The 23,229-nt window shown below is 37.1% G+C and overlaps 1 protein-coding gene across 3 annotated transcripts in view; it reads right to left on the bottom strand.

Annotated features, from left to right (window-relative positions):
- STXBP5L (syntaxin binding protein 5 like) overlaps positions 1–23,229 on the bottom strand; it is a 223,126-nt gene that overhangs the window by 91,328 nt on the left and 108,569 nt on the right. For all 3 annotated transcript variants that reach the window (XM_026849275.1, XM_026849282.1, XM_026849292.1), the window contains exons 5-6: positions 14,229–14,363; positions 3,058–3,121 (exon numbers count right to left, since the gene is read on the bottom strand). In XM_026849275.1, coding sequence (XP_026705076.1) covers positions 3,058–3,121; positions 14,229–14,363 — 199 coding nt within the window. The remainder of the gene's footprint in view (positions 1–3,057; positions 3,122–14,228; positions 14,364–23,229) is intronic.

The following is a 23,229-nucleotide window of genomic DNA, read 5'->3' as shown; positions in this document are numbered from 1 at the left end:
TTTCAGAAAGAGATCTTACGATTGGGCTATATTTGGAAAGGTTTATCTGTGTTTTAGGACTCTCAATCCCTCAGTGCTGTTTATTTATTTCACTGAAACATGCTCAGATCTGTAAAGAACTTTGTGATAATCCATGGAATGATATACCACTGGACCCTTGCAGAGTACAATACTCTTGTACTTGTAGAGTACAAGAATATCTGTATTTTAAGCGATTATCATGACTGGTTTGTACCCACTATTTAATTCCTGAAGCATAGGTAAAGAATACTTTCACCTGCTGCCCCCCCCCCGCCCCGTGAAGTGATGTGAGGAGTCTGATTTCTCTCACCAACACCTCTTGGTGGTCTTTGGTTAGCCTGGAGCTGAGGAGTTAAGCAGAGTATGTAGAACTATCTTGAAACATCTCCATTACCTCAGAACAACTGTGCTAAATGAAGCAAAAGGTCTACCCCATCACAGTATCTCGTACGTAAATGGCCAAGAGCAAATACCAGAGAACGATTGGTGAGGAGGGCAAGTATTTATCATACTTTCACATATTCTCTTAGCCTAAGTAATTTTTTCATTCAAAGATAGCCAGCTCCTCAACTAGACATGACTCCATTTAACCTCATCTTTAATAACCTTTCAGGAAAAGTCAGCAAACCTCTTCAGTAACCCTCAGTTTGATTTCTCTTGTATTAAATTTTCTAGACTCCCTTGTGACCAATATACATTTTCAGCATCCAAAGCACCATTTGGAAAAAGTTTTATAGCTTCTACTCATTGCACATTTGAAGAAGAACTTAATTGGCTTGTTTGGAATCTGACTTTTGTCAGCTTCATTTTATATCCTTTTAGTTTTTGTATTGAAAAAGACTGAACTGTCTCTACCCTCCTCATAACAACTGCAGTTTTCAAGCTTGGAATCACAATCCGCTCTCTTCCACAATGAAATGTCCTGGCTCACTTAGTTGTGTCTCATCTAGAAAACCTTGCTCCTTCTCTGAATTTCCTTTAGCACAATTATGTTCTTTTTAAGATAGAAGGTCAGTATTCAGCAGGCAAGTCACCCATGCATTTATGTAATAGTCAGGTTTTGTTCTCTAGTCTTCAGATAATACCTAATTTTGATTTTCTTTATTGGTCACTGGGGAGTATTGAACTGACATTTTCATGGAACAATCATCACTTGAAGCTCTTGATACCAAACAATAATGATCAGCTCAGACCCACACATATCACTTCCCATCATTTAGACTGATTAATTACAAAAGACAGTATCTAACCTGCCATTTTACTGCTGAATTTCTCAGCCTCCTAAGGTCTAGCAAACCTGTTCACATCAGTGCTTACTCCCTGTTCTAGATTGTTTATGACTATGCTGAACAGCAAAAGTCCCAGAAGTTTTTTTTGTTTTTTTTTTCTTTTTCCCCATTCTGAAGAAAGATTGTTTAATCCTTCATTCTTTCAACAAAATTTTGAGACTTAGTTGAAAAATGTAGTTCCATTTTTTTCTCTACTGTTAAAGTTTTTGATCTAAAGCTGTATCTTTTGATTTAGTGCTTGGATCTTCTCTTACATCTGTGTACACCTTTTACTGATGTCTTCCTGTAAACATCAAACACTATCAATTCCACATTCTGCAAATCTGCAATTATTTTATTAGCACCGATTTGTTCTTTACACTACTCTCAGTCTATCAATGATATAAACAGCTGCACTGGGATGGATTCAGTATGGCTTACATTTTCTACTCTTTCACCCTATAAATTTCTAATTGTTTTTCATAGGGATCCCTCTGATTTTGCTATTGCTCTTGTTATTAGGTTTGTGCTTCATCAGTACACAGATGTCTCCAATGTGCCCTCTGAACAACAACCAATTGTATTTACAAACAAGTTCTCCTCTAACTCCCTTTCCTGGGACCTTTTCATCTTCTCTTTTTCTGCTGAAGTCAAAATATTTTAGGTTTCTGTATGGACACAGTGCATCACATCCCTGTAAGAGATGTTCACTCACAAGACCATTTTTTCTTTTAATATCCAATTCTTTTTCCCTACACAGTGTGCTTTAGGTAGGTCAGCAGCAGCTTCTGTTGTGGCCAGCCGACAATACACCTTATCAATAAACTTTTATTTTTATTAGGTATTTTGCCATAGATAGCATGTGTGTGTGTGTGTATAAATATATATATATATATATATATATAAAATGCAGATGAAATTCAGATGTAGTCATCAGTGGTTTTTTAGGTTGCCATATTAATTTCAGCATAATCTCCCCCATATCAGTATCAGAAGTTCAAACTGCTGCTAGTTTCCAATAACCATCAGCTTTTATGTGAGGCACACTATCAAATAGATACAGCATTTGCAAGATGCAGTCCTTTCTAAGAACACACTAAAATGTAACTGGCAAAAGTATTCAGAAATTATGAGATTAGTTGAATGCCCCTTCCACACAGGCAAAATGTTCAAAAAAATCAGTATCAACACATAAATTAGAAAGTTCTAATAAAACTGGTATTCTGGCAACCAAATTGCATACAAATAAAGTCAACACTGAGTTGCCCTCCTGACAGTATTAATCACGACCTGAATGCTCTAACTATATGTTTTGCTTTCACTTGTTGACAGCTCTTTGCTATTCTCAACTCTGCTCACAAAAAGCAGCAAGTTCCAAACATGGGTTACTATCATCATTATTCTTACATAAGAAAATACTTATTATCTTATAAAAACTTACTATAATATCTCCATAATAGCATGTTTATCCAAGTACTGAAGTCATGATACAGTTTTTAGCCAATTCTTCAGTAAAGTTTATTTAATCAGGAACAATTTTGATTGACTATAGGTTTCAAAGTACAGTATGTTGTCTGTATTACAGATTCTTACTAAAATCGTAAAATGAGAAATGTTTTTCTTAAAAGCTGTAAAACAGTAAAAGTGACCTTGCAAATACAGAAAGCAAGCAGAAGATAAAATGAGTGAGCAAACAAAAAGAAAGAGCTATCAAGGCAAATAAAGGCTACGAAATGTTGCAGTGATTTATACCATTAGATGTACTCACTTTTCCCTCATCTCTTGGGCTGTCACTTAAATGTACAACTGGCCCAGGGTGAGTCTTTGTGGATCTGCAAGACAAAAAACAGTCCAAATCTGTGAATGTTTTTTTGTATGAAGAGCTAGGTGCTTACCTTAATTTCTTGATGTGCTAACATGTATCTCCAATAGTTTAAAAAGAACTCTAAAACGTCCAGCTGGGGAAGATGACTATCTGAAAGTTATCCATATCTTTTCACATTCTCCTCTATTTCCTTTTTGCCATTATAGGCAAAGATTCTCCTTTGCTGATGAATCCTTCTTCTTCTTTTTTTTTTTTTAATCTCACTATTCCTCCCATTATAGTTTTTTTCCCCTCTCTCATTTCTAACTTTTTTTTTTTTATACTTTTCTATTCTCCACTCCCTCTCTATCTGCCCTCCCTCCTCACTTACTCAATTTCGAGGCTAATCTGCCAAGAATTTGAAAAGTCTCCACTGGATTAATTTCAAATAGTGGTAACAGGACTCATCAAGTTCCAGTCTCATTAATGACAGGGCTTCAGTAATCTTACCTACACTGCTCTACCAGGTAGCTTCTTAGTGTTACGCAGTGGGGGTTTCAGAAATGGAGCATCTTGCCTTTGTCTATTTCGTAAAGCCTTATGACACATCTTCAGACAAACTAATAGAGTTACACCCACAATGCATGTTCAGTGAAGCTACTCAGCCAAAAGACCCATCCCATGAGTCTTCACAAGCCTCTATAAAGATCACTTATTGTCCTTGCTGTCTTCTTCTTCCTCTCTTTTTTGTAACATTTACCAACAACACAGTATGCAATTTAATACAGGGACTGCTGCTTAAGTCATTGATGTCCAGCAGCTGACAGCAAATGCAAATCATAGGAAACTGAATGGACAGATGAAGAATTTCCAACTGTCATCTTTTCTGACCAGACCTCTAGGCCCTGGCAGTCATACAGAGCAAGAAACAAGCACCAGCCCACAGAGCTTCAGGCTAACTGAATGCCTGAACAGAACAGGACCTTCCTTCCATCCAGGTTCTGGGTTCAGAGCACATGTCCCTTGGGACAGCAGCTTAGGATCCAGACTTGCATGGCTGGTGTTGGTTAACAAAAGGTCACCAAGAAAAAAATACGGCAGATATTTACAGGGCCCATAAAATTAAGAATTCATCTGGAAGCCATACCTAAAACGACCTAGGCTCCAATTTTTAAAACAATCTGCAAGAGAATTAAAGAAACAAACCAAAATAAGGTCCTCCAGCCAAACTGATCAAAGGATTTTCCTAAATTAATGGTGCTCCTTTTCTTTCGGCTTAAATACTTCACTATAGCAAAAGTAGCCTCTGTTCTACCAGGTCAGACTCCAAAGCAAGATTGAGAGTCGTATGCAAAAATTCTCAGGCAACTCAAACATTAAAATACTATGGGGTAATCCATATCCTCATAGACTCCTCCTTTGCAAAACTGTATGCTCCAACACTCTTGAAAGTATGCACACTTTCCTCTGCCCTCTATTTTTTTCCCATAGAATCTTTTAAATATTTCAGCTATTTGGTCATGCACCAAAGCTGGGCCAAAGCAGAGTGGCAAAGACCTTGTCTGTTATTTATCTCTGAGCTAAAGACAATGAAAAATTCCTGCAGACATCCTGAGATGTTTCAAACTAAGTTTATAGCAGGCCAAGGAGAAAGAAAACTTCAAGTCACCTAATGGCCAGACAACCTTCCAAGACTATATCCCACCCCTTCACGTATATTTTAACATTACGGACGCAAAGCTAGTGGCAATGGGGCAAGGCCCCTCCTTGGTGACCCTTCTCCATGAGATGATCTCATACCACCATCTTCAGCTTTGGCAGATCATGTTTCCACAGATGCCTACAGCATGTTACTTTTCTACATGAGGTCTCAGTGAGCAAGGCTCCTGCAAGAGCATTTTGCAACATACCCTAGCACAGAACTGAGATCAGCAGGAAAGCAGCGGACAGCCGGGTTATACAGAATATTCTGTGCAGACTATCTTTAATGGTGCTGGCAGCAAGTACCCATTTGTCTTGAGACATGGCACACAACAATTTTTGCAGAGATGCAGTTAGCAGATCCGGCTGTCATCCCTATCCAAGCACTCCCCAGAGGGGACCCCTCTGGATGAGCTTTGTTTCTGACTAACCTATACTGGAATAAAAAAATAATTTTCACAGCACCAGACCTTGGAGCAGGCAGGGTAGGTAGGTAGTGATGGAGAACTGAGAGGTGAGGTGAGGATCTTTGCAAGCAGTGCTTAGACCGACACATGTCTTTTACATCTATCCCCAGGGAGTGACTATGACATCTTGGGACATTCTAGGCTGCTTGAACTTTGTTTCTGACATAAGTTCAGCAAGGCAAAGGAGAAAGTCTAAGAAGACAAACCGTGAAAAGGCAGCATAAGAACCACTGACAGAAGAGGGAGCAGAGCCAAGCAAACATCAGGCATGACTAAGCTGGCAGCAGAAAAAATGTGGAAGGAGCACACACAGGCTGACAAGGCATACTGGTTTGGGCAGTTAACCCAGTCCATTGAACCAACCACTATCTAAACTGGGATTTTTGGCCATACCAGTATTAGTACTTAACCATGAATATTGGCAAAATTGGGGGAAATGAAGGGAGAAAGGGAAAGAGCATACTGTCTTTCTAAGCTAAAGTTTGATCCCATCTAAGCTACTCTTTGTACCTACCAATCTTAAAAGTCAAGAACAATTTAGATAAATTTGTGCAACCACCATTTTCTTTTTCAGATAGATGTCATTGTTTACCAAAGAATGTATCCTTTCGTCTTTGGGTAGAAGCAAACACTTACATGAGCTGTAGTCACTCTACATTACACCTAACTTCAGGCTAATTATACTTTCATTATCACACAAACTAGTTGTAAACAATATAAAACTTTTACTACCAGTCTTATTTTTATCATATTCTCGCAGGGGCATAGTCTCAGATTTCCATGCTAAGTTCTCAGATAAAAGGGGTAACCTTCACTAATACAATACATTTTCCTACTTCCTCCATTCCTCTCTTGAACCTATTGTAAATGATAGTTGGAAGATCCTGGGATTTATTAAACCGTAATAAAATTTCTTTTTGCTTTTCAGGATATTAGGCTTTTTTTTTCTTTATTTTAGAAGCATTATTTTTTTTATTATTAGATTCCTAGCTGGTTTTTTAGTTTTGTTGAGTAAGAGCTTCATATACATTACCAGCAAATGGTCTGTACACTAAATCAGTAAGATTTTTTTTTCTCTTTCCTCTATATTTGATATAAGTATTCTCTTCATATTATCTTACTCTTCAGCAGTATTTTAATAGTTTAATTGTTTCATATTATAACTGACTTGGTCTGGCTTCTTCCATTTCTTCCAATGTTATTATTTTAATCTGTCAGATATGTCACTCTATCAAAAGATGCAATGCAGATGCTTTCACACATACACCACCAGTCTTTGGTTCCATTCTTGTTAGCTCTTTTATGTCAAATATTGGATGTAGGTGTCAAGGCGTTGGCAGTGGGGAGTTGCAGGAGGAGTCTCTGTGAGGAGAGGTCAGGGCTGCCCTATCCTGGCCACATTCAGCCCCAATGGACTCACTGCGGGGCACATCTGAGTCCCACAGCCAAGATGCTGGTGGCTTAAGGAAAACAAATTTAAGAATGAGCAAAAAAAGTGTGAGAAACAGGCCTGCAGGCAGCGAGGTCAAAAAAGGAGGAGGGGAGGAAGTGCTCCAAGTGCTGGAACAGAGATGCTCCTGCTGCCTGTGGAGAGGACCACACCAGAGCAGGTATTTCTCCTGCAGCCTTTGAAAGACCCCATACTGGAACAGGTGGGTATTTCCTGAAGTAACTGCAGCCTGTGGGAGGGCCTGTGCTGGAGCAGGAGGAAGGAGCAGCAGAGAGGAGTGGTAATGGACTGACCGTGACCCCCATTCCCCATCCCCCTGCACTACTCAAGGAGGGAGGAGAGGGTGGGGGTCGAGGAGTTGAGAATGAAAGAATGAAATTGAGCCTAGGAATTAGTTTTTTTCTTTGTTTCTCACAATTCTCTTCTATTTTAACTGTCAGTAAATTAATTTTTCATCAAGTCTGTTTTGCCAATTGACAGTAACTGGTGTCTTTATCTTGACCCAAGAACTTTTCCATCTTATTTTCTTTCCCTGTCCTCTTGAGGAGGGGGAGTGAGAGAGCAGGTGTGTGGGGGTCTCACAATCACCCAGGGCCCACCTACCACAAATACCTTGATTGCTCAACAGCTCCCAGCTTTGATTATATATAGGCTAGAGGAAACAGAGGGTCTATTAAGTTTGTCAGTCATAACACTAACTCTGTCAGGAAATAAGAAAGGATCTTTTTCAATTAGTTGTATATCCTAAAACTCATTTCAGACGTGCCATCACAGATAAGATCACACACAGAGTTTCTGGGGTGATGACAACAGATATTGCTGAAGCTTTTTGGAATTGTAGAGCTTTCTCCTTGGCAGTCCCCCTGCACTGCCTTTCTGGAGCTCCAAGAAACATTGGTTTTTTATACATATAAGGTAAAGTATTTGCATCAAAACTGATTCCTCTTTGGACTAAACATGAAAGGAATATTCACAAGGTGCAGCACAAAGGTTTTGATTTGGTTTGGGATGGGACATGCCATCTCGGGGGAGGTGTATGAGAGATGATATACTGATACAAAAATAGCACCAGTTCAAATGGAGCAGGGAAGAAAACTGTAAAAGGGTTGTAACTTTCTTGATTCTGCATGGTCTTTCACTTGTTGCCCTGAACCTGCCCTACAGGTGGATACAGAAAAAGAGACATGAAAGATCTTGTCTGGCAGTACATCTTGCTTGCTTCTCCTGAAGTGATTTTATCTCTTTCCTAGTGCAGGACTGTGGCTAGGAACCCAAAGCTAATCCTTTGTGCCACACTAAGATCAGAAATAGACTGCCAAAGTCAGATCAGATCAGTGCCTTATTCTTGCATCTTCTTGTCTCCTCAAGGAAAGTATGGATACATAGAAATAACAGCAATATTTCTGGAGCCCTAGAGAAGTGTTGCTTGTAAAAGGAGTGCCAGAAATTAGGCTTTACAGTCAATTTCTCCTAATAGTAGACATCATGACTGCACTGCAAGTAGGATTAAATGAGGCAATTATTTAGCTAACTATATTATATCAATAATATTAGTTTACAGAACTCATGAAACGGTATCAGACCTACAGATACAATAATTACTACTTTCACACAGTAAATTAGACTGAATGTGGAAATGTGTACACACAGAAACATTTTGCCTCATGTAGCTTTAGTATATACAAAACGTTTTGTTTCCTCTCATTGCTATTGCAATAGAGTTGTCAAGGAGACCAGAAAGTTGTATGCTGTCATTGTGAAACAGCCTACAAAGAAAGAAAAACACTGTTGAATTACATTAAAAGCAAAAGCAGAGATCCAACAGCTCCTGGGAAGGATGAATAGGTGCTGGGAAACCAACCACATTTGAAGCCATCATGAATAAAACACACTACTGTTGATGCCAGACACTTGTGTATAGGCATTCCTTCAGGCTGGCATTAGGAGACTGTAAAAACTAACTAGATCCTATCCCTTGAGAAAGGGGAAAATAAATAAGAAACAGTAGGTGAAAATAAGACATCAGTGAAATAGTTGAGCGGAGAATTCTTCAATCCCAAATACTAGCTGGGACACAACTGAGAATGACTGAGAAAATAAAAGCTCTGGAAAGGCATGAAAAGGATAAAACACAAAGCCAAGTCCATACACAGCAGAATGAAAAAAAAAAAAAAAAAGAAGGTCAAGTCCAAAAAATATCAGCAATGATTTGCAGTAAAAAATGCTTGAAGGAAAAGCTACCTTCAAATGAGCAAGAAAAAAGTGTGAGCTAATGATACAAAAGATTGCAACATCTCATAGCCTTTATTGACCTTTAAGCCCACAAAAACAGACTGCAGAAGAACTGAAAAATGGAACAAAAGGTTCCCATGACAGCTGTACAGAACTAGAAGTGTGTTAAGAAACTAATGATACTTTGAGCTGTTTTGCACTTCATCAGAAGTTATTCCTGACAGCAGCAGGTATTAATTTATTTTGTGCCTGTTCATTTCAGGAGATGAGTGACCTGATATGCTCTAAGACCTGACTCTTACTCAGAAGAGCAGAACGTAAATGAAGAAAACATTTGCTGTAAAACAGGAGTCTTCAAAAAACTTTTAAGGATGGAAGCTTTTCTTTAAATATTTTATTCTAAATTTAGAAAGCTCAAAAAGAAGTCTTCAGCAATGTTATAATTTGGACCCAGGAAAATACACAGATGATGTATTCCTTCACCTTTCTGAGAAGTTTTATACACTCTAAGAAACATAGTGACTTACATGCTGCTGTAAGAGCTTCAAATACCAAACAATCTTTAAAGCAGGTAAACACAATGAATGACAAAATAGAATCAAACAAAGAGAAAACAATTTTTCCATTGGAAAAAATAGCCTGCACAATTACAGAAGCACTGTAATGGTTTCTGAGAAGAATGATAATCTCGTGGTAGAAAGTGGTAGAAGGAGTTAGGGGAGTGTAAAAAAAAAAAAAAAAAAAAAAGTCATTGTTACAGAGTTGGAGTTGACTGAATGTGACAGTGCTGAGAAAAGCATGTGCATAAGCAGATACTTCTGTACTGCCAGTAGTCAGACATCTGCGGTTCTGTTCTCCACAAAGGTGCAGCGCAGGGATTTTAAGATTTTCTTTGCATTGGTAGAGTCATGGAGAAATTAAAAAGTAAGTTAAATACATCAGTCATGCACATACTGTGGGTCTAAGCTGGAAATTGGAGTAAGAATCAATTCAACCTCAAGATGCAACTCAGTCTTAGACACAATTTCTAAATGTCTAGAAGAAGGATGCCTTGCAACTTGCACTTTCTTTATACAAGGACCTATTTCCATTTAGGTTCATGCACAGAGAGGGTAGCAGTTGCTCCTTGACTGCTACTTCTCCTCCTGTACGCTTTCCTTCACTGCTGTGGAACTGCTGTCTCTGAGACACATTCTAGGAAATGGGGATGGGCAAGGGAAGGGATAAGAAAGGAAAGAACACGTTATGGCACTGTCATAACTGAGTTCCAATTTGCCCAGTTCTTTGATACTCCAAATCCCATAAATTTTTACAACTTTTAGTTAGTGGGGTGTTCAAATGCTGTAATCTGCATGCTTGGGGAGGGGGCTTACAATGCAGATTTCTCTTTTTTAGAGTTCAGTGGACTCATATTAAGATCTGCTTCCCAACACCAGATGACCTTCCCAAATGTATGAGGCTTCTCCAGGCTGAGAAAATCAATCTCACTGTGGTTGGAGTAAATGGAGACATGCTGGGCTCATTGGTCTTCCAGACTTGTTTCCAAACATTTTGAAGGAAAAGAGAGAAACTGTTTGCTTATTAGAGAATAGAAGACCAAACAGTATCATGAGCCCCGAACACCTCTGGCAAGGGATTAGCTCTGCTACATGACAGAGAAATGATAAGTGAAAATGTTTTGACGTATTCTTCATTCTTAGCTGAAAAGATGCTTCAGTGTGGTCTGAGGTAGTGACAATGTGTGAGACGACAGAAATTCCTGAGACAAGAATTGCTAGTGAAAATGTTTCTAAAACTCCCCGTATTCTAATGCTATTTCTCAGCTCTGGACAAGGCCAGGTCCACTGAAACATAGACTGTGCACACAATTTAAAGAAATTTTTCCTGTAACTTTTGGAATCAGTTATGCCTCAGTACTGAAAATAAATTCAAACAAAAATTTTAATGTTTCATTTGCATTATTAGTATATTCAGGCTTTAATTTCTCACTAATATTACATACTGTTTAGGCAAGCTGTCTCCTATATGAGAAGACAATAATCCCTGTGATAAAATAGGTATTGCAACCATCTTTTTGACACGTATCAGATCATAATGAGAAAACTACTATCACTCCAAAATATAGTGTTTTACAGATTTTTCAGTATGTTTTGATACAAAAGTAGGCAACATAAATCACAAACGGTAACAAAAAAAAACCCCAAAACAAACCACAAAACAGACCAAATCAAAAGGCAACTTTGTAAGTCCAAGTAGCCATGATGGACAAGGTTATCAGATTTCTTGCATCATATGCAAAGTCCAAAAATGTTACATCCAAACCTGTTTCTCCTTCAATTCTTTAAACTACAAACCTCTTCACCTCAGTCTTTCACTGCAACGGAATCCCTGTTAGAAAAATAATTCTTGCAGTTATTTGATGAGCCTCACTGACTGACAAAGTTTTTTTTCTGAGGATGAGAGTTATGCTTTCTGGAGTGAACTAATCTCAAGAATTGTGATGAAATTCTTTGTGGGGTTGAAACCTTGGTAAGTTCATGAATAGACTGAAATGAATTGTTGGAATATACCTATGCAACACCATTTATTGTATTATTTACTGAGCAACGTTATCATGACCTTAGAGGGATGAACTCAGTCCGTGAAATTCTAGAATGCAACTTGTAGGTGTTTTCCAAAGGGGGAAATGACAAGACATGTATTCTGACCTCTTTGTGTTACCTTGGCCGTGGCATTAGCAATGTATATGGAGGCCCTCTTCAACCATGTTCTGCAAAACTAAGAGAACTGGAATTTCAGCTGTTGGGGTTTTTTGTTTGGTTTTGTTTTTTCTTTTGTACGCTTACAAAATTAGCTGTAATCTGGCTTTACAGTGATTAAGGTATGGTAATATATGGTTTAACATTCCAAAGTCAAAGCATTTCAGGTTTTTTAAAAATTAATCAGTTAAATCTCCTATCAGTTTTCACTGTAAAGCCTTGAAATCTAAATGACAGCTGGATTAAATCCACATTATGAAAATTCACAGCAATTTCATTAGAAATAAGTTCAAGTCAGTGAAAAAAATGAGGAGGGATTTTGAAAGACAGTCAAGTTATGTTGGTAGACTTAGTCTGCAACTTTGGAAACTGGATGGAAATTGCACAAAAGAGGGAGGGACTCTTCTTCAGGCTTGTTTGTACACACAAATCTGACACACTCAAAATCTTATTTATAAACCCTCCATCTGAACTAAGGACTTGAATATAGCAGCACAGCAGCCACTTTTACTGGTCTTTCTTTGCCAATAAGTTTGATACAAATATGCTTGCACAGAAGGTAAACCCCTCTCCTTCCAAGCTTTACAGAGAATAGTAACATCTTCAGACTAATTCCACACTCTGAAATGATACAATCTAAGAATGAAAAATGACGTTATGAGCAACGTTACGTACATTGTTCATGGTAAGGCTGAAGCTGTACCTGAAGTTTCACTTACATACAATTTCCTATTTCAGTTCATCTTTGAAAGTACCTAACATCAACAGGCCCTATGAATTTATAAAGCCCTGAACAACCTGGTCTCATAGATGAGTTTACTGTGAGACAGAAGTTGGTCTAGAAAATTCCAGAGAAGCCTTCCAATATGAATTATTGTATGATTCTGTAACACAAAAGTGTGGAAATTATGTGAAGATTGCGTGAATATAGTGTGAAGATTAAAAAATATGATCAAATAAGAACATATCCATGGCCCCAAATAAAATTGTTCTCTCAAAAATATGTCTCAGTACAATTCTAAAGGAAAATCTGCTATCATAAACCCATCCTCATGAAGTACATTTAGAGTTAATAACATTCCCCTTAAAAGCTAATCTAAGCTAGATTTCTCCTGCAAGAAACCAATATCACTGGAACAGACATCATAGTTTGTTACCAGAGAGAGTTCAAATTACTTTAGTGAGAAAAGTCACCTAGTTTGAACTTCAGCAGTAAAGGCAGCTGCTGTGGCAAACATCACCATTATCCCCACCAGCCTCTTACTCTAATACAGAGAAATTTATCTGGAGACACACAGAATTCCTTGTCTACCTGTGTAATACAGGCAAGGACAACTTCCACATACCGTATCAAGAAGTACATAACTAGAGTGAATAGATAGGATACAGCCTTCTTAGACTAGCACACCGCTTACAGGGATCTAGTTACACTTGTAAGACTGATAGAACGAAAAGCAGGAATGAATGAATACCCGTGCTCAACTGTCACCAAAAGAGTACATGGTAAACTAGCTTTTTAAAAGAAGGAACTATTATGGTAACCATGCAGCATCTCCAAGTACTTGAGGTGACCAAGCCTATCTGTATTACGTTGTCATAACCTTTGACAATTTATAGAAGAAAAAATTTCAGAAAATCTAGGTGTACCCCTGCATAGGCAATACAAAGAAGATCATTAGGAGAGGCTGCTTGTTTACTAAATGGTTCTAGAGAGGTAGCTTCTTGCACAGCAAGGTTGATGAATTTCATTTTACTACCAGAGGTTACATATATTCCTCAATACATGAAGGACATGTCTCGGAAACTGCGTGGAATACTATGAGTTTGCCTGCAACAGTTCCTCTTGCTGGAACGTCACAGAGGAAACAGCAGAGAAAAAAAAATTCGCATTTCTGTTGAGGCTTTTACTTTCAGGAAGCATAGATTTATCCTGGTCAGGTTTTCGTATGTCTCACTCCATTTCATACCCATGACACAGGCACCTGTGCTAGCCTGTCAGAGAACTGCTATTTAACAGACACTTACTACCTTTCCTATCACTTCATCAGGCACTGATGAGTCTGATTTAACTTTGAAATCAGCCCGGTGTTGAGTAGCAGGCTTGGTCTAGAGACCTCCCGTCTCTTCTCATCTAAATGATTCTATAGTTCAATGAAGAGAAGTTCTACATAGAGTCTTAGGGCAAATACACCCTATTATTCTCGTCATTGAATGTTTGGAGGGGATGGTGATCAAGCTACCCTCATAAAAATAGCAAAATCTTAATTTGCAAGATTAATTATTATCTTTATTTCATGGAACTTCACAGTTAAACAGACTGCCAAACAACTTTTTCTGTTATATAAAATACAGTTACATGGTCTCTATCATAAATCCGAATTCCTAATGTCCTGTGAAAAACAATACCACAAATGCATTCATTAAGATAAAAGGTTTTCAAAATATTTGTAAAAACAAATGACTCTTAAAAATTAAGACAGCTATGAAAATGACTACAGACACAAATGCAAAAAATTCTACACTTACAGTTCTATTGCCTTGTTCCACATGATAACATATCCAGAAAGAATGAAGGACTCAATATTTACAATGTGTGTATTTCCCCTCTCTGTTCCAACATAAAGCCATTTACTCTGGAAAGGTAGATGGCAGTAAGTAATCCTGGAAAGGAATAACAAAAGAAGTGACTGAATACCATATCAATAATTTTTAACACTTTTTGTAGCTGAAATAATTGTTCTTTCCATTTTAGAACTTGAGAAAGGCCTGCCCAGCAGGCACAGCGTTCTGAAGAATGTCAAGGTTTGGGGAATCATTTCCACAAAAATCATAAAACAGAACATGAAACAAAACAGGGTCATCTTGCCTGCTTATATTAAGGTCAGGAAAAAAGAGCTGCAGCACTTGAGCACTGAACTAAGTCATGTTATCTCCATGAGTATGGAAATTGCACTGTGACAGTATCCAAGACTCCCAAGTTAGGTTTTCTTACTTCCTTTCTTAGAATAAGCAATTTTTCCAGTTCGAGAAACAAAAGTTAATGGACATCAACAGGATTAGTGTTTTGTACAACAGAAATGTATAATAACACGAGAAAACATTCAGTTTTTTGCTATCTGGGAGAGTAGGAGACTAGAAAACTGCACTTGGCAATGCTCTTAAGTATTGTATCACAGACACACTGAATCCTACACTAATATTATTCTTACAATGTGATGAACCAGTGCTATATTAGCTTTGAAAGAAGTCATGAGAGTTTGTTGTGATAATACCCAAAGGTTTTCACAGATGATGAACGAGCAAGTTCAGGTTTCTTCAATATTATAGTTATTATATATCACATACATTAAAGCAAAACTAAACCTATATGAGATAAAAACACATTTGTCACTAAAATCGACTCAAATGCATGCTACTTACAAAGACTGAAACTTAATCTGATTTTTATGGTATAGATGAACTTTGACAAAAAGCAGGTACTTTGCTTGGTATGCCATACATTATTCTATCTATCATTCAGTTCCACAAGCAGGCTATTTCTAGCTTTTATATTCAAACTTGATTTAACAGCTATGCAATGATTTTTATCCTTAACATGTTCCTCCCCCGCAAATGTATAAACAGTATTTAAGAACATAGATATTTCAAATTTTTATTGTTACAGTACAGCAATCTTTCTGAATTAATTATAAAGGAGTGAGAGGGGTGTTGGTTATCTTCCATTAGTTCAGTCCTCTCAGTCATCTAAAGTCCTCTGAGCAGAACACTTGTCACTTGCAATTAAAGGAATTGTTCAATATTTATACAAATTTCACATACTTTCTGTAATTTTTCCCTGTAAGGTAATCTCAACAAACAGATTCCACACAGTATTTGGAGAGTTCTGCAGTTTTCTAAGTATCTAATCGTGTGTCAGAACATGTAATATTTAATTCATTCAAGTGAGCAGATTTTTTTTTTTTTTTGGCCTTACATGTCATATCACACTGGATTGAACACAGGTGAAATATCCATTCTTCACATCCTAATTTATGGGGAAAATTATTATTGAATCATGAATCCAGAATAAGGCTTACCCTTTGCAGAAATCTTGTTTTGCTGATTCAAGTAAGACTTAAGTACGATATAGGCTAAGTATGATGTAGGCTACATCCATCTGTACAGGGATAAATTTTACCTTTGTCTGATTTTGACAACAATTCCAGTGCTTTAGTGGAAAGAGGGAACCAAGTTTTTCAAAAGAATTGCTTTGAGAAAGGGAATTACAGTTAGTATGCATAAATGAAAATGCCTTCAAGCAGCAACTTATCAACAAATATCTGACAGAAAAAACTGCAGAAATTGTATGCCACCTACATATTCCTTGTTGGAGTTAAAGCTGTTAGCTTTATTGTCTTGTTCATAACAGATGCAAAGAACAATTTGCCCTTTTCACTTTGTAGTTTTACAAACGTGAAGCCAGTTTTTACATCTTTCCTGATCCTTCTCCTTAAACCTAACAACTCCATTTCTTTTGCTTTTTCTTCAGATGCATCATTTGCTTAGATTAATTTATTTTTTTTTTAATTTCTTGCATTTCTGCACTAGCTCTACTTTACCTTCTTGCATTCCAAAGCATATTCATGCTTTGTTAGGTTCCAGCCCGTGCAAAAACCTCCCTGGCCCCTGGTTGATAAATCTGCTTAACAACTTTCACCCTGATGTTCACTTCGCACTTGTTTTCAGTAAACTGTTAATTTACAGGAAAAGAAAATATTTGTGACTTTGAAAGTGTTGAAAATGTATCTGTCTAGTGACTGACAAATAGCTCATGAGTTACAAAGCAAACACTAGTTGACTTGAATGCTGCTACTCCAAATTCTTGCAGTTGTGTCATCAGATGAAGCAGGCTCAAGTCCACCTGTGACCATATTAATATTTAGTCCTCTGATAAATCCATTCACAAGCGAGTACCGTGTACTGCAGAAAAATTGGTTTCCAAAGAGCAAGGCTGAATCCAATACCCTGATTATGAATAAAGTCTCCAAATCACCTGAGACTCCATACGAGACTGCTTTGGTCTACTTTTTTCCCTTTTTGAAATTTGCTTCTAGGTTATGATCTCTAGCACTACTGCCACAACCATCATCACACTAAATGAGCGTGTAATTTCCCAGCTACTGCATGTTCTCCATTTGCCTGTCTTAGGTTTAAAACAAGGTTTAAAACAACGCTTATTTCAAGAACACAATTTTTAAGAGCAAGGTCCTACGGTAAGAGAAAAATCAGACTAAAGTACTAACTACTGGCCATCAGCCATTATTTTCCTGCTGACCTATCTGAAATCCCAGGCACTAAGTCTGGATATATAGTATGAAGGACCAGAAGAGAATTAGGTGTTGCTAAAGAATGAAGAAAATGACCAAAAATTGTGTTGTTATCTTAAACTCAGCTATGTCCTCTTAAATAATTTCATTTTGTTCTGATAGATTTATGGGACAGCCAGATAAGAAAGATTCTGCATGTTCTTTCTTCCACAATGAAAGCTACCTATGGGTTTTCATTGTTTACCCAAACTGTTATTACACATTATCAAATACTACCTTTTACAATATGTGAGCTTATAAGAAAATGTTATTCCCTTAAAGACAATCCAGATATGTAATGAACCTATCAAAGAACAGTGATTACTAGACATTTGTATACATTGTTAGGCTTCAAAAAAAAAAAAAAAAGCCATATGATATTCATATTCTTAGAAAACTATTCACTGCTCTGAAGTAGGTTTTATTTTTACATTATGTAAATTAAATACAAACTGCTTTATATATTATTGACTTTTCACTTTTACAGAATATATTGACTTCGAGACTTGCAAGCTTTGAGGTAAGACTCGGATTTTTAATGAACATCTTCCATTTCAGTAAGTACGGAAATTACATAACAATTTCTTCAAGATAAAACAATGACATCTCATACTGTAGTGGATGAAAGGTATCCCTCTCTTAGTCATATATCCCCCACACAAATTAAGATGTCCTTTGACGCCTTCACAAAAAACAGTCAATTAGCCAGAAAGAAAGAAAGACTATTTTTCTTCTTGAGAAGGTAGGGCTTGTAATGATTTATGCCAGTATGGAGCGCTTCTGCCAAAATCTAATCAGATTGTCAATTTGATTGAGATACGTGGAACCCAGTTAAACAGAGACCTGAGAATTTGTTCAGTGTTGATCACTTAACAGCAAGTCAGCCAGAAATGTGGATATTATACATTCTTAGCAGCACACGACAATACGAATCCCATTGATTGCTATAAGGAATAGCAAAAACCATGGACTGATACCAAAAAGGTGTTCCTGTGTTGCCAAAATGGGTCCAATGTATTCAAAGCACAAAACAGGACATAAAATGTAATTGAAAAAAAAAAAAAAATCCACAGGTGCTAACTAGAAGACCTAAATCAGAATTTATTAAGCAAAAACTCTTTTGCAAAAGTCCTGTGAGCATTTATAGAATTATGTAAGCAATATAAGAGAGATAATGGAATAATTTAAAGAGGCATTGTCAAAAAATTGAACCTCATTTTAGAAAAGAATATATTCTGACTAGCAAATCTTGAAAAGGTATATTTTTTCAGAAAATCACAGCACTCTACACGCTAACAACTCTGACCAAAATACCTCATTGAGTATTAGTAGTATACTACAATCTTAAAATAAATTTAGACTGCTACATTCTATGAAATACTAGTAAAAACTCTCAGATGGCTTAAAATCATCTTTATTACACTAATCATATTGCTCTAAGAAAAAGAAAAGATAAGTTTGAGAACACGTCCTTCTGCTTCTACTTTGTTATTTTTGTTTTTCTATTTTTAGTATGAAAAATTTTCCCAGAACACTATTCCTGGTGGAGAGTGGGGAGAGATGCAGAAGGGGAGAGAATAAATTGCATTTTTGTCAAAGCAATGAACAGTTTTTCTAATTTAATTATTTAATTGCTCATTCCTTGACATCAAAACTGCATCTAAATTTATACTATGCCTTTTTCTTTTATACAGATAATCTTAAATACGGACAAGCATAGAACAGCACTGTGCACAGCACTGAGTGGCAGTAGGGTTCAGTTTCTGTAAGTTCTGACAAAAAACAAACATCAGCTTGAACTCCCTCTCATAATCCAAAGTAAACTATACTGTCCTGGCTCTCAGAAACTATGGAAATCGAACAAATTCACGGAAGAAGAGGAAGATGTAACATAAGGACCATTAACTTGAGAACATGAGTAGCTGATGAGAAGCAGGCCCAGTAGCTTCAAGGCACGCCAGCCGTGGTCCTGGCCCAGACTTTTGCTCTCAGCTCTTAGGAACTACTAAGTTACAGCTACTTTCTTACACCCAATTTACAGTGCGTTGTCCCAGCATGGATGAGCTCAGCTGCTGAGAAAGCTGATTACCTTCTTAAGGCTATGCATATCAGAAGTCTACCTTTTCATTAGAGTGATTACAGCTCACCTCCTGATGCAAGGAATCTTCTCCAGCATCCTCTGGTGCTTTCGGTACTCCCTGCTAATTTATGTTGCTTACCTCAGCTGGCCATCATGGCAAGCTGTCCTCTTGGCACCGCCACCTGATAGACTGGCCACCCTCCCTGGTACTAGCCAATGACTGGCTGATGTTCTGTCAGGTCCTCTTTCAAAGCAGCTCTTTTTAGAGAGGAATCTGCGACCTGTCTAGCCCTCAATGGATATTCACTACAGAGCAAAGCCACTGGATAAGCCCTTTCCTTCCTTCTCAACTTCTGCAGGATTTCTTCTCCCCAGCAATGAAAACCACAGCTGCCAAAGGTGCCTCATGACTTCATATACAGTCCTCTTCTCCCTCCATCAGCAAACACAAATTATTTCCATCCAACTCTTTTCCCCCCTCTCACTACTCCCTTAATCTTTTGATATTTTGGAACAGAAATAATATGAAAAGTCCTCACTGACATACAAAGACCAGACTTATCTTTTGTGCATCCTTCTCCAGTGACTGAAAGCAGACCAGCCTTTCTGAGGGAGCTTCTGGCTAGCCAGTATTCTCAGAAAGTGTAGGGTTGTTTTTCTGTCAGTTCACAAGGGAATGTTATAGCTGAGATAATGGCTTTAAGTTGTGAAATGCACAAAAGAAGATTTAGACAGATATTCGAGCAAAGTAATTTGTAGATGACCTGAAGTGTCTAAATAAGCACAGGCTAAAGCTATAGACAAAGAAGAAAAGGAGATGCCTCCGGCAGATCAAGCAAAGGATGTAAACTGTGAGCCACTTGGCCTCTGGAGGTATTTCCTCCTCTCCCTGGACTATATATAAATGTGGAGCTCATCAGCTCTGTAAGACATGTAAAAGACATCTACAGTAGCAGCAATCCATGCAGTCTGCTATCTGTATCCTGTGATGTCTTTGCAGCAGACGGTTGTGCAGTTCCCCAGAGGGATATGAGCTGGGTCTGTGCATTATGATGTTAATTGTTTCTCCTGCAACATGAACTGTTTGAGTTATTATACACCAGGAAGTTCTAGGAAGGCAGAAATCCAAGGTGAACTCCACTATGAGGATTTCCAACGTTTAACTTAAGCCATTAATTTATTTAATGAAGCATATGCACAGTCACTAGGGCTGACATAAGAGTAGAGGAACTACTTTAAATTACTAATTGGCACGACTAAGAGTCAAATGACTTATACAGCAGTTCAATACATCTGGACAGTTTTTAATTTCAGGGTCTTGGTGATACTATACCACATTAAACTTTTTTCTATCCAAGCTAGATTCCCACATACCACACAAGATCATTTCAGAAATGTATAGTAGCCTCCCCCCCCGATCCTTAGCAGACAGTGAAAAAACCATACGTGCCTTTGAGACAGATTCTTGTGGTTCACCTGTTTTTTAAAAGTGTGATTCGGTTAATTTAAATAAAGAAAAATTTTCTGTTTCACATATAGTTTCTGCTGGCCTCATCAGTCAACATATTTTGAATTAAAATCAGTTGGTCTTTATTTTATGCTTTAATTACTTATATAGAATAAAGTGAAGTTGGCCTGGAAACACATTGTACATAAACTGCATTGGATTCTGGTGACAGTACAACAAAGGCACTGGAATATCAAACCCCATTGTTATTTAGGGGTATCTGAACACGAGAGGAATATTAATGTAAATAATGTTCTTGAAATATTGCATGAACATGTCTATGTCTGGATTTTTTTTCCTGTTGGGTGTTATACGCACTGCTCAAATATTCTTTATTGTTTTTAGACTATAGTGCATATGCTACAATTAAACTTAATGACAGAACTGAGTAGGTGAAGAATATCCAATGAAGACTGTAATAACTAGAACTTAGTTCTAGTTTTCTATCAAATTAGCCAGGACCTGAATATAATTATTCTGTTGAAAGTCACAAACTATTTACAACTAAACACTGTGGAACAAGTTAACATTTAGCTCACGTGCCTATTTCCTGAATAAACTATCAATACCTGCAAACGTTAGAACCACATGAAGACATTACTTAAGCGTATTCCTCTTAAAGTAGTCTGTAAAGATTAATGTTTTAAAGAAAGAGATGGCAAAATTAATTGCTTTACATGAGGCAACTCAATATGTGTTCCTTACGAAAGAACATGAATGAATTATGGAGTCAAACCAGTGGCAACAGTTACTTTCTAGCGCTATACATCTGTTTGCCAACATCCCTTTCAGGTTTGGTATCTCGGATTATTTAGCTTACCCAATCAGAAGAGTTTTATTTGTCTTTATTTTATATAGCTTTAGCTACAAGTAGTTATTACAGTCATCATTTGTACAACAGCAATAATTTAATCTGTCGATTGTAATATAAGAAACAAATGTGGGGATCCTCTCTTCTGCTTTACACAGGCCATAGGATTTCTTCAAATTAATTAGCACTTGAACTAGAACAATTTACTAAAAGATACCTGTATTGATAAGAATTTCAATGATGGAAGATACCCTACAAATGCTGAGGTACAAGAAATCAGGATTCCATCCCTAAACTCTAATTTAAATAGAAACATATCCTAAGCAAAGTATTCTTCCAGTTATTTGTGAACGCGCTGTATGTAACTAACAGACAGACCCCGCTCCGCATTTCTATAAATTCTACTTGGAAAAAATGTTAAGATAACATTTTGACTTTATAGTTTCATTTTAGACAAAGAGTCTTAAATAGTGTTGATAGATACCTTATACAGTTATTTATTTTGACAAAGAAAAAAAGCTTATGCAGCTACTTTACTGCAAATTATTTAGATGTGTCACCTGGCTGGAGGTCCACTGCTGCTTTCAAAGTGTTTAAGATACATGCATTTTTCATGGTGTCCCGTATCTGAAATATTATACATAAACAAGCTACAAGAATAACAGAGGAATATGAGGCAGAAAAATAGTCATAAAATTTTAAGAAATGCAGGTGAAAATCTATTTCTTTCTCAAGATATTTTGGTTTTGTCCCTAGCTGGGTTCCCTTTAGTTTTGATCTATTGGCACGTTCTGAAGCATCCTGATTTTTAGGAATTGGGACTAATTATTAATAATTTAAAGTTTTAAAAACTAAAATATAAAGTGCAAAGCCCTGTCAATAATATATTTGGTTCCTTATTTTCCTTCTTCCCTATTAAAACAATCAAGAGTGAAAGTAGGCTGTTCCTCTGCTGCTTCAAAAGCAACACTTCTGGACAGATGAAATAACCCTATAAGCTTAAAGTTAAGTCCATTCTTGATTTGTGAGTTTACTATTTCAAATTAATTTGCAATCACATCTGTAATTAATAGTTTACAGAATTCCATAAATGTTTTAAGATACAAATGCTTATATTAACTACACAAAACATTAGTGTACCAACTATACGAGCATTTAAAATGGGTGTTAACACAAATTATTTAAAAGCAGGTGACTCAAACATAAAAGAACCTAGAACAAATCAGAAAGAGCATGTTCAAAAACATATTAGATGCATTATGTTTTATTACATTAGTAAAGTGGAGATCTCTCTTGAGTAAAGACTGAATTTTCTTATTTAGATAAAACCTTATGAGGTTATCATAAGTACTTTGCAAGGACAGTCAAAGTATAGAGCATGCAACAGATTCTTTGGTTTTTACCAGTTTTATTTCTTATTACTTTCTTACAACTCCATAAAAGATCATCCTGGCTTGTTCAATGTGCCATAACACATACAAAAAGACAGCTGCACTGCAACTTCCTATAATACGAGATACAGGCATTTAAACTCTCACTGTCAGGAACCCAATGGCTATCTGCCTAAGCAGCAGCACTGCATCATGTTAACTGGCATTCCTGGAGATCCAGAATAACATAAAAACTCTTGAAATCCCAGTGTGAAAGGGGATGACAACTTTTGTACCCTGTGCTACTAATCATTTCTTTAAATCTCAGGATGACAGAAAATTACTTTCCTTCTGTGGTGGTGTAATTCCTCCTCCTGCTCCTTGCTGGGCAGCTCAGTGCTTGGTGCATCCACC

This window comes from Athene cunicularia (assembly GCF_003259725.1).
Source record: "Athene cunicularia isolate RWA chromosome 1 unlocalized genomic scaffold, athCun1 chr1_part1, whole genome shotgun sequence".
In the NCBI taxonomy this organism is placed as follows: Eukaryota; Metazoa; Chordata; class Aves; order Strigiformes; family Strigidae; genus Athene; species Athene cunicularia.
Note: the sequence above shows the minus strand (reverse complement) of the source record. Positions and strands in the feature narration are given on the sequence as shown.